Here is a 13,172-nt window from a genome sequence, read left to right on the forward strand (position 1 = left end):
TATTTCTAGATAGATTCGAACTAAGTCAACTGTACTTTACTCAAAGCAAAAAGATAAAGTCATTTTGGGGCATGCAAAGTTAAGATTATGAAAAATCTTCAACAAAAGCCCTCAAAATAGAACTTATGATTAAGATCTGAACTTTAATTCCAGATATAAAAACAAACTCGATATTCTCATTAGAGTACTCTTCTCCCTTTTAAAGAATTACTGTTGTCTTTTTGTGCACTAGAGTAATTTAGTGTATTATGTAGAGGTCAGCTGACTTCTACCTTGTAACATTTAAATGCCACTGTCCCAAATATTTATGAGAAATCAAGGTTATACTTTTAATACTTATGTTACTTGGCTCTAAGTTTCAAGTCACCTATAATTTCTCAACTCCTTTAAAAAAATCATATTGGTCTGGGTTGTTGCTGCTGCTTGTTACATCAGCTATCATTCCAGGGGTCCCTTCCTTAGGTAATTCAGCGTGGTTTGGTTAAGAGTGTTTTAATTCAAGCAGAAGTGCTAAAAAACAACAACAACAAAACCTCATCCAAAAATGTTGTCCCTTTCAACCATGAAACAATGAACTTTTTTCTTTTTTAATCAAAAACATACACGGCCAGTCACATAATGCACTCCTTTTCTTGAATGTTAACTATATTTGAGGTTATCAGATGATATGAACACAATATTAGGGGTATACATTTTTGAAACTAATTACATTGTCTTCTAAGTTATCCTAAATGCTAAAACTAAACATTTCTCTATTAGTGTTATCTGTGGTAAACTGCCAACATTCAACAAAATAATTAAGAATGAACTAATTGGGAGTGGGGCTCTTCACTGCCCAGTTACCGCTTAAAAAAAAAAAACAAAAACAAGAATAAACTAGTTAATGCATGACAAAATTTAAGAAATGAACCCACAGGATTTGTAAATATTTTATTAATAACAAAAAATACTAAATATGTGTCAAAAAAAATCAACTGGATACAATCCAATCACATCCAAATGTATAAAAAGAGAGATGTGGTAGAAGACTATTCAGAGCCTCAGACATAAGCCCAGGTACTTTCAACAAGGTCCTGGACAAGCTACGACACAAAACTTAGAAGCTATCTTTAAGGAATTACATAAACCAATACCCTTGTCATTTCTACTAACTAAAAATAATGTGATAATCATAAGCCTAGGAATTAATTTCCTACATTTAATCTCCAAGACTTTAATTCTGCCTGTCCTAATCTGTTGTCCTAATGTGTTGCTCATGGAAACAACATATTTTTCTATTCTATATAATTATATAGTTACTATTAAAAATCGTACCTAATTTCAGTTATAAGAATTAAGCCCCCAAACAAATCTGTAAGGAAGTATAAAGTTATTTGGAGTATAAATTACATGACTGATATTATCAACATGAAATGAGAAATGATTATGTTAAATAAAATCCTCAAACTATAACTATAAGAATATAAAGCTGATTTATCGACACAGAAGCTTCTAGAAAATTAAATGTTGACTAAAACTAAGTTAAATATTAAGTATTTGATTTTAGACCACTCAGGACTTAAGCAAATGTAATAAATATTTTAACTGCAAATAATGTCATGTTGAAAGTGCTTCAAAGTTTCCAAATTACTTCAAAGGCCCTCCATAAAATAGTCACAGACTGTGGAAAACAGCTATAAAGAATTGCATTGCACATACACACCCCAACTAGAAGTTGATTAACATGCTTGTAAATGAGTACAATTCTTAAACACCTGCAATATGATGCACTGAAAACAGTCACCAACAGGTAATTATAGGTTAGGAAGTATAGGCAGCCTTACTATAATTACTCACTAAATACCAAAATATTGTCATATTAATTATGAAACCTTTAACACTAGACAATATAACAAATTAAGATACATGACCATTTGAGTTGTTCAACTAAATTTCTTTTTGCAAAAAAGAGATTATCATTACTTACTTTATTAGCCTGAATCAAATGAAAATCCTTTCCATAGGCCTTCAGCCCTTGTTCAAAATTTCTACACTCTTCCTCTGTCCAAACAGATAATTCCTCTGACAAGATGGGAGGAACAAACTGTTAAGCAATATTCCCCCAAATATTGCATATAACAAAACTACAAATGAAAACTTAACCTTCTGGTAAAAATGAGGGAAGCATTTTACTCCTGAGCTCCATTACTAATTGTTGCAAAAGATAAAGTGACAACAATTCCTTATTTAATAAGATTTTGAATGATTTGGTCCCTACCTCTCCAGCTTCAACTTGTGCCACTTTCTTCTTAATTCTTACTGATCAAACTATCTTAGCCACCTTTCAATTCCTTAAATTTGCCATGTTCTTTCTTACTTCAGACTTTGTGCATGGTGTCTCTCCTTTGCTTAGAATTATTTCCTGCCTCATCCCCTTTCACTGAGATAATTCTTTTGCATCCCAACAAAAATATTACTTCATTCTGAATGCTTTCCCTAAAAGCACTACCCTCTCCGCAAATACGTTAAGTCCCATTACTACAGGTTTCAATAGCACCCTCTAATTTTCCTTGAAGAATTCATCAGCTATTTTCCAGTTTCCCTACCTAAGCTCTAAGCACCGCAAGGGGAAGGGACTTTGTTTATAGTTACATCCTCAGAACTCAGAAGGCACTCAAATTTTTGTTAAATAAATATCTCTCATTCGTTACTTAAATAAATAAATAAATATATATATATGTAGTACTCTTAGTGAAGGGGGGTAGGAGCCAGATATAGTATAAAAAAGAAAAATCCGAATTTTAGTCATGGCTTCATTACTGATGAATTATGTTTGCTTTCGCCAAGTTACTTTAGTTCAGAGGATCTGAGGCTCATCAATTTTTACCTTTAAGTAAAGGTATTATCTGTCATACTACCTAGTTCATAAGGCAATTATCAAGATCAAATAAGAAAATATTTATAAATATGCCTTGAATGCATAAGGCAGTATAAATTTTTACATTTTTACTTACATGATTGTATTTTCCAACAAAGAAGTAAGGGACAATCTTAATCCCACTCCCCATAATGACTTGTGTAATACTTGGTATTTTGTAAATATTTATCAAACTCAGAAAAATCAGTATTATTAAGTTTAGGCTATACCTAGGTAAACTGAAAAGCTTAATTTTAAAATTTCTGCCAAATCATGAAAATGAATAAAAACTATACTTACCTCTAGCTGCTTTTACATTAAATCTTAATCTTCTCAATGCTTCTTCTGTATCAAAATTGCATTTAACCAATTCATATAAAGCCTAGAAAAATAAAAGGCTTGAATATGTGACAAGGACTATAAACAGTTCAATGCTACAATTTCTTAAGAGTAAAGGTTTTTCAAAAATCCAGTGTTTTCAACCTTTTTGAGGGCAAATAACTTTAGTGAATGTTATATATAGAGAACTCCAAAGAAAAACAAATATGAATTCGATCCTGATAAATCAACTACCTTTAAATATGTACAAAGTAGGATATGTAAAAACTTGGTGGCCATAGTATCCTAGGAACTAAAAAGAATTCATTTTATATCAATGAAAATCCCTTCTTTGTGGCTTGAGATTCCTATAATTTTAAACAAATCAGAAAAAAACAATGATTAAAAAGGTAAAAAAGATAGGTTCATGGTAGGCACTGGTGTTACCATGTACATAACATAATCCGAGGTGAGAACTCCAACTTGATATACACAGATTCTTAGGGATAGCCAAAGGAATTTTAAAAAGCCTAATGAAAAGTATATACAGGCAAAATAAAACATCAGGTTTTTGTTTCGTTTTTGAGTTTCACACCAATGAAGTCACTGTGCTAACAACGGGTATCTTACAGGGATTATAACCTCAGATTCCCTGTCAATAATGTTATACAAAGTTTGGTGGACAGAATAACAACAATGCAAGTGACAGCATTTACATGTATAAATGTGTATGGCAAAGTTCTAACAGTTGTTTCTTATTCACAGACCTGTTCATTGTCTTTTATGTGAGATCCTTCAGGAATTGCTTCTACACCCTTCTCATCACCTGTTCTTCTAGACGCATCTTTAAGAAATATAATCACTTTATCTTCTGGTAAGTACTCAGGGTCCCACAGGAGCTGATCATCATTTTCATATACTAAATTAGTAAAAGACAATGTTAAACAAATTTCTAAAAACTGATAGAGTTTGTGTTAAAACATATTACTAAATAAACAACTCAGAGCCAAATGTTGAGAACTGAGGTACAGTGTGGTTCTACTACTTGCCTGACTTCATTCTTGGGCAACAACTATAGTTTAAGTGAATTAAACAATTTAAACAGAGAGGAGGTACCACTTTATGCCCCCTGCAGATCCAGTCTGACTTTATCTTGAGTTTACCAAATTCCAAGCTCTCTTGGTTTGAATACCGTCTCTACTAGTTACTACATGTATGATGACCTTGGGCAAATTATTTCCCTTCTGTCTCATCTGTGAAAGGAGGTAACAATAACTCTACCACACAGTTTTAAGGATTTAAAGCACTTTACAATCATTCTGGCACATATTAAAATCCTGTAATTGTAACTGTAACTATTATTTTTGAAAAAATGTCTAGAAGAATGCTCACCAAATGTTAACACTGCTTAATTCCTGGTGGTGGGATTTGAGGTAAATTTTACTTTCTTTATGTTTTCTGTGATGCTTGAGTTGTATAATGTATATAAATCACTTTCACAAAAACAAGTCATTACTTTTTTAAAGGTATTTAAGTTTCATCATAATTTCCATTATAAGAAGATGAAAGCCTAAATCTAATTAAAACTCAAAAAGTAATGAAAGGAGGATGACCTAAGACAAAGCCTGTGGAATTCTAAATGATAAGAAGAAAACATGGATAAAATTCAAAAGTCACAAACAGAAGAAATACCAAGAATGTAACATCACAGATGCTAAGGGAAGAGAGTGTTTCAAAGAATAGCTTCAAAGACTGGTTAAATTCTGTTGAGTGATGAGGATGAAAATTGAAAAAGGTTATGCCAGCTTTACTAACAAGGAGGTGAATGTTGTGAGAACTTTCTATAGAGAGATGGAAACAGAAGCCACATTGGATAAGATTGAAGAATAAATGGAATGTGAAGAAATAAGACTCTTGAAAAGTTTAGTTATGATGGTGGAGATAGGGGAGTAGCTAGAGAGTAGAGTTGAAGAAAGTTTTTATGTTGTTTTGGTTTGTTTGTTTTCAAAGATGAGGCAAACATGTAAATGACAGGAAGGAGCCAGCCTGAGAAAGATTATAAGAGACAAAGAATAACTAATAGCGTCAAAGTTTCTTTCATTATGAAAAGAAATTAACAGCTAATTAAGCATATCCTACATACCAGGCAATGAATTTTTTTTTTTTTGAGACGAAGTCTCGCTCTGTTGCCCAGGCTGGAGTGCAGTGGTGCGATCTCGGTTCACTGCAACCTCCGCCTCCCAGGTTCAAGCAATTCTCCTGCCTCAGCCTCCAGAGTAGCTGGGACTACAGGCATGTGCCACCATACCTGGCTAATTTTTTGTATTTTTTAGTAGACAGAGTTTCACCGTGTTAGCCAGGATGGTTCTCGATCCTGACCCCGTGATCCACCCACCTCGGCCTCCCAAAGTGCTGGGATTACAGGCGTGAGCCACTGCGCCCAGCCATATTATTTTCACACGAATTACCTTGTCCCCTCACCCACACACACTTCAAAACCTTCTTCTATCTTTCCTTGTTTCCCAAAATAGATACTTTTGTTTAAAGTACAGCCCAAAGGAAAATATTTAGAAAATTTTCCTTAATAAACATCATTCCTTTTCTAATCTGCTGGTACAATCCTAGTTATATCCTAAATTATAAATACAATAAAACTACCATGATAAAATGAATCTGGATATACTGCTATTGACTTCTATTCTCTGCTCAGCCTCTGTTCTCTGCAGACTAAAGTTCTTATATTCTTGCGATCTTTGGGGTAGACAAGGCCATACAAGGAAACCCTAATTCGGAAATAATTCACCCACCTATTCACTTAGGCACCAAACGTTTACTAAGTGCCTATGAGGCAAGGATCGACCTACTTACCAGTAAGTCTACAAAGATGAGTAAACAAAAGGTTAAAATACACTGTGGTTAGTATAAATGATAACTTACATGAATTCAGGAAAAAGTTAAGGGTAGCTCAGGAGATTTTGTAACCAAAACAGATACAAGTCCAAAGGAGCATGCCTGGAATGTTATGATAACTAACGAATCATGTTTATTTAACTGTTTGAGAATTAGGAGTGCTAACCAATGAAGAATATATAATCTGCATGGCGCCTAATAAAAAAAGTTGATGGCAGAGAGAAAAAATTTGTCAATGTCTCTCCAAGATACTAGGTAAGGAGGTTTCCATGTATCAATGAAAAGGAGAATTCTGATCTATCCATTAAGTAATCCCTACAATAAAGATATCAGGATATCTTAGTTTTGTGGCACTTAAAACAAAAAGTCTGTGCTCACAAAACTGATGAAAAATATCCTGTGAAATGTTTTCCATAAGAATGTACTAATCAGCACTGTCCCTTTGACAGGTTTTATTTCTAACAGCATAGTTTACCTAATAGTTTCATGAATTTGGTTTGTGGTATAGGGTATCCTAAGAGGAGACAAATTCTGGGTATCCTGACAGAAGTTTGAATTTCTGTAACTACAAAGCTGAGGAGTGCCCCTTTACCACAGTAATCCCTCCAAAGCAATCTCATTCTGCTAAGTTTAGTCTGATCCTCCTTACACAAACAAATATACTTAAATTCTCAAAATGAGAAAGCTTCATAAATCACTCATCCCTGAAAAAAATTACACATGTATAATTACTTCTAAAATCATGTTAAAATGGAAAATATTAAGTTAGAATTTAAACCATGAAAAAATCAGAACAATTAGACAACAGAAAGATATAAAGGCAATCCAAATTAGAAAGGAAGAAGTCAAATTATCCCTGTTTAGTGATGACATGATCTTGTATTTGGAAAAACCTAAAGACTCCACACAAAACTATTAGAACTGACAAATTCAGTAAAGTTGCAGGATACAAAATCAACATACAAAAATCAGTAGCATTTCTATATGCCACCAAGTCAACATTCTGAAAAGGAAATCAAAAGACTAATCCCATTTAAAATAGCCACAATAAAATCAAATACCTAGAAATTAACCAAAGAAGTAAAAGATCTCCATAATGACAACTATAAAATATTGACAAAAGAAATTAAAGAGGTCACCAAAAAAAAAAAAAAAAAATGGAATGATATTCCACATTCATGGATTCAAAGAATCAGTGTTGTTAAAATGTCCATACTACCAAAAGCAATCTACAGATTCAATGAAATCATTATCAAATTACCAATGACATTCTTCACAGAAATAGAAAAAAAGTTCCTAAAATTTATATGGAACCACAAAAGACTCAGAATAGCCAAAGCTATCCTAAGCAGAAAGAACAAAACTGGAGGAATCACATTACCTGACATCAAATTATACTACAGAGCTACAGTAACTAAAACAGCATGTACTGGCATAAAAATAAGACATACAGAACAGAACACAGGACCCAGATACAAGTCACATACCTACAGTGAACTCATTTTTGACAAAGATGCCAAGAATGTACACTGGGAAAAGACAGTCTCTTCAATAAATGGTGCTGGGAAACTGGATATCCATATGCAGAAGAATGGAACTAGACCGCTATCTCTTGTCACATACAAAAACCAAAATAGATTAAATACTTACATCTAAGACCTCAAACTATGAAACTACTACAATAAAATACTGGGGAAATTCTGCAGGACACTGGACTGAGGGCAAAGACTTCCTGAATAATACCCCACAAGCACAGGCAACCAAAGCAAAAATAGACAAATAGGATCACATTAAGTTAACAAGCTTTTGCACAGCAAAGGAAACAATCAACAAAGAGACAACCTACAGAATGGGAGAAAATATTTGCAAACTACCCATCTTAGAAGGCACTAATAACTAGAATATATAAGGAGCTCAAACAACTCTATTGAAAAAAAGTCTAATAATCTGATTTAAAAATGGGCAAAAGATCTGAAGAGACGTTTCTCAGAAGAATACATACAGATGGCAAAAAAAGTGTCCATCAACAGATGAATGCATCAAAACTACAATGAGATACCATCTCACACCAGTTAGAATGGCGATCATTAAAAAGTCAGGAAACAACAGGTGCTGGAGAGGATGTGGAGAAATAGGAACACTTTTACACTGTTGGTGGGACTGTAAACTAGTTCAACCATTGTGGAAGACAGTGTGGCGATTCCTCAAGGATCTAGAACTAGAAATACCATTTGACCCAGCCATCCCATTATTGGGCATATACCCAAAGGATTATAAATTATGCTGCTATAAAGATACATGCACACGTATGTTTACCGTGGCGCTATTCACAATAGCAAAGACTTGGAACCAACCCAAATGTCCATCAATGATAGACTGGATTAAGAAAATGTGGCACATATACACCATGGAATACTACGCAGCCATCAAAAAGGAGGAGTTTATGTCCTTTGTAGGGATATGGATGAAGCTGGAAACCATCATTCTCAGCAAACTATCACAAGGACAAAAAACCAAACACCGCATGTTCTCACTCATAGGTGGGAACTATTAGAACACTTGGACACTGGAAAGGGAACATCACACACCGGGGCCTGTCATGGGGTGAGGAGAAGGGCGAGGGATAGCATTAGGAGATATACCTAATGTACATGATAAGTTAATGGGTGCAGCACACCAACACGGCACATGTACACATAGGTAACAAACCTGCATGTTGTGCACATGTACCCTAGAACTTAAAGTATATATAAAAAAAAAAAATGTGGTACTTATACACAATGGAGTGCCATAAAAAAAGAATGAGATCCAGTCATTTGCAATAACATGGATGGAACTGAAGGTCATTATGTTAAGCAAAAAGTCAGGCACGGAAAAGACAAATATCCCATGTTCTCAATTATGTGTGGGTTCTAAAAATCAAAACAACTGAACCCATGGAGATACAGCAGAAGGATGGCTACTAGAGGCTGGGAAGGTCAGTCCGGGAAAGGAGTAAGAGAGAGGTAGGGATGGTTAATGGGTACAAAAAAACAGAATGAGTAACCCCTAATAGTTGACAGCACAACAGGGTGACCATAATCAATAACTTAATTGTACATTTTTAAAGAACTAAAAGAGTATAACTGAATTGTTTGTAACACAAAAGATAAATGCTTGAGAGGATGCATACACCATTTGCCATGATGTGGTTGTTACACATTGCATGCGTGTATCAAGACATCTCATGTACCCCCTAACTATATACACCTACTATGTACCCACAAAAATTAAAAATTAAAACTAAGCATAAATAAGAGAATGTGATCATTATTCACTGTTGATATACAATACAAACATATTAAAAAACAAAGTATACTGCAATAAAACTATTTTCAACTATAATAAAAATTTATAATATAAATACTAAAATATAAATATAAAATAGGCACTATTATCTTTCATTGTCAAAATTTAAAAGAAATTTAATAAAAACAAATGTCTTTCAGTTCATTTATTTGCAGAAAGAAAAATCTCAATGCTGAACATTGCTAACCACTATATGAGTAAAGCACAAAACTGACATTTCAATTACAAAAATAAATACAAAAGCCAACAGATCATTTATTTTGGCACACAATTATGCGTTCACAGAACATATCATATGTACAGAATTTCTAAATGTAATAAAGTCACTCCATACTGCTAGCTTCAATGTTCCTATATCTTGCAGGAATTACCTCGAGAAATAGGTGGTAGCTATTAAACATTTAAATGATGTATTAAAACATATTGCTATCACAAAAAACGTACTGGCCTGTGATGTTCCCTTGACTGCCTCTGACCTGCTGCTTGCCCTGAGAGTAGGTGCATACTTAGAATATAAAGTAAGTTTTTTGGAGAGAATGCTAAAAGAAATAAACAACAAAAAACTTCTATTAGTACAACTCCAAAGGCCTTCGTGTATATTAAGTTGAAATGTGAAGAAAACTGAAATAAAGATTTCTAGTCCTGAGTGATGTCACACTGCACATGAACTCATTAAATGCACACATACGGCCAGGTGCAGTGGCTCATGCCTATAATCCCAGCACTTTAGGAGGCCGAGGCAGGTGAATCACCTGAGGTCAGGAGTTCAAGACCAGCCTGACCAACATGGAGAAACCCCATCTCTACTAAAAATACAAAATTAGCTGGGCGTGGTGGCGCATGCCTGTAATCCTAGCTACTTGGGAGGCTGAGGCCAGAAGAACTGCTTGAACCTGAGAGGCGAAAGTTGCAGTGAGCCGAGATTGAGCCATTGCACTCCAGCCTGGGCAACAAGAGAAAAACTCTGTCTCAAAAAAAAAAAAAAAAAGCACACATACACAGCATTCTTTCTGGAACTCAAATGAGGTGAATAATCTGAAACAGACTCTTTAAAAAAAATCTTCAGCCAGGCGTGGTGGCTCACACCTGTAATCCCAGCACTATGGGCAGCCAAGGTAGGCGGATCATGAGGTGAGGAGTTTAAGACCAGCCTGGCCAACATGGCGAAACCTCATCTCTACTGAAAAACACAAAAAAATTAGCTGGGCGTGGTGGTGGGCACCTGTAATCCCAGCTGCTCAGGAGGCTGAGGCAGGAGAATCACTTGAACCCAGGAGGTGGAGGTTGCAGTGAGCCGAGATCATGCCATTGCACTCCAGTCTGGGCAGCAAGAGCAAGACTCTGTCTCAAAAAAAAAAAAATCTTCAAATATTATATGTTATTGGAAGTATGACTTACTTTAGGACTTTCAAATGAAATGAAATGAAACAAAAAAAAAACATGTAAAATTTAAGTATACAAGTTGTTTTCCCAAATTATTTTTAAAACACAAGCATCAAAGTAATCCATTTTTTTTTTTTTTTTTCCAGACAGAGTCTTGCTCTGTCACCCAGGCTGGAGTGCAGTGGCGCCATACTGGCTCACTGCAACCTCTGCCACCCGGGTTCAAGTGATTCTCCTGCCTCAGCCTCCTGAGTAGCTGGGATTACAGGTGCGTGCCACGACGCTGGGCTAATTTTTGTATTTTTAGTAGAGACGGGGTTTCACCATGTTGGTCAGGCTGGTCTCGAACTCCTGACCTCATGATCCGCCTGCCTCAGCCTCCCAAAGTGCTGGGATTACAGGCGTGAGCCACGGCACCTGGTCCAAAGTACTCCATTTTAATAAGCATTCCATTTTGCTCACTGAAAGTTTCAGGAGCAAATAAACTTTTTATATCAGTTATTTACTCTCGTTTGTTTTTATGCCTTTCATTGATATAAAATGGACTTCTAAAAACTAAATTATAAAGATTAGAGAAGGGTTAAAGTTTAGAGCACTGAAAATACGGGGAAAAAAGTAAAAAAAACTGTTGAGACATTGTAAGTCACTTTAAAATGAAAAAAAGCATTCACTTTTTCCTTTTTTGGCTAGGCTTCTATAGACAAAGCTGAAAAAATGAGTACGCATATTCTTCTCACAGAAATAATGAAGGGTTCTCTTTCACAAACCAATGGGGTTACTTAGTAGGCTGTCATGTTCTTATCACATTTTACATATAAAGTAACAGTTCATTACACTGAAAGCATAAATTCAGCTATGTAACTTTACTAATAACCCACCTTTTTCATTTTCTTTGTATCTACAAATGCCAACTGGAATTTCTGCTTGAAACATGGAGCCCACCATAATCTCCTATTTTAAAAATAACATAAAACATTAGTAAGATCTAGTAACAGATTTTATATCCATTTTCTAGCCTTACCATCTTAGTAAACTGTTTCTGGTTTCTCTGTCATAAAATACAAAAACAACCAATTAACTACCTCAGCGGTACCTTTGTGAAGATGAATGACAAATAATGACTGGATGAAAATATTAGTAATAATAATGAGGTGAAATGCAACGTAAACAATAAATACAAACTTTATTTCAAAATATAGAGACAAAGAAGTGAATTCTGATAATTCCATTAGTAAGACAACTGCAAAACATGTAAAACACATAGTCAAATTCAGATATTTTCAGAGTATCTACACTTAAGACAGTGGTCTTAAATATGATCCCTGTATGAGCAGCATCAGTGTCATCTATGAAATTTTTGTTTTTTTGAGACAGGGTCTTGCTCTGTCACCTAGGCTGGAGTGATCATGGCTCACTGCAGCCTTGACCTCCCAGGCTCAAGCAATTCTCTCACCTCAGTCTCTGAGTAGCTGGGACTACAGGCACATGCCACCACACACAGCTAATGGGAAACTGTTAGAAATGCAAATGCTCAGGTCCCACCCCAAACCTGCAGACCTACTGAAACTCTGGGGACAGGACTCAGTCACTGGTACTTTAACAAGCTCTCTAGGTGATTCTGACATACACTGAAGTCTGAAAAACAGAGCTTCAAGGTAAGAAAAATAACAAAAAGGGTTTGTATAAAGCTCAGTAGGGGCCAAATGAAAGAAACTCTAAACAAAATAGATAAGCAGGTTATGGCTTGACTTTCATTAAAACAATACAAAATGAAAAAGTAACCTCCTCCCACAAATATAATTAAATAGGAAATCCAGTAATCATATCTATATAGTCAAATCACAGATTAGGTGAAACTGGCTGTTCGCAAAAGCAACTGGAAACTACCACTGGTGAAATTTCATAATGCAAGGAGACCAAGATTACATGAACCCTCTTGTGTGTGATGGCTAAATGTTAAGAATACATTTACTGACATTTTCAAAACTGGGCATGAAAGGTACAAAATCATGGTCTAGAAGTTTTGATAACTCTTAGGATTTGGAAAGTCTCTCTCCTGCTATTGTTACCCCACTGATGTGAGGATCTCATTTTATCCAGTACAACTTCAAAGACGTGCTTTATGTAATAAAGTTATTTCTATACCTATAAGAAAAACCAATCTTTCTCATGATCAGTTTTCTAAAAAGAATCAAACTTACAACAAATTTTCTCTACTCTTACAATGGAATTCTCTTTATGTCTTCTACTATAAAAAGAGTCCTTTATTGTCACATCTTGTGCCTCTTTTAACTTAACTCACCTAGGCCTACCAAAG

The 13,172-nt window shown here is 35.0% G+C and overlaps 1 protein-coding gene across 10 annotated transcripts in view; it reads right to left on the bottom strand.

Annotated features, from left to right (window-relative positions):
• MIER1 (MIER1 transcriptional regulator) overlaps positions 1-13,172 on the bottom strand; it is a 61,870-nt gene that overhangs the window by 12,664 nt on the left and 36,034 nt on the right. For all 10 annotated transcript variants that reach the window (XM_054533373.2, XM_024246340.3, XM_024246368.3 and 7 more), the window contains 4 exons: positions 11,734-11,806; positions 3,982-4,133; positions 3,197-3,278; positions 1,967-2,061 (listed from right to left, as the gene is read on the bottom strand). In XM_054533373.2, the coding sequence (XP_054389348.2) occupies positions 1,967-2,061; positions 3,197-3,278; positions 3,982-4,133; positions 11,734-11,806 (402 nt within the window). The remainder of the gene's footprint in view (positions 1-1,966; positions 2,062-3,196; positions 3,279-3,981; positions 4,134-11,733; positions 11,807-13,172) is intronic.

This window comes from Pongo abelii, chromosome 1 (assembly GCF_028885655.2).
Source record: "Pongo abelii isolate AG06213 chromosome 1, NHGRI_mPonAbe1-v2.0_pri, whole genome shotgun sequence".
Taxonomy (NCBI): domain Eukaryota; kingdom Metazoa; phylum Chordata; class Mammalia; order Primates; family Hominidae; genus Pongo; species Pongo abelii.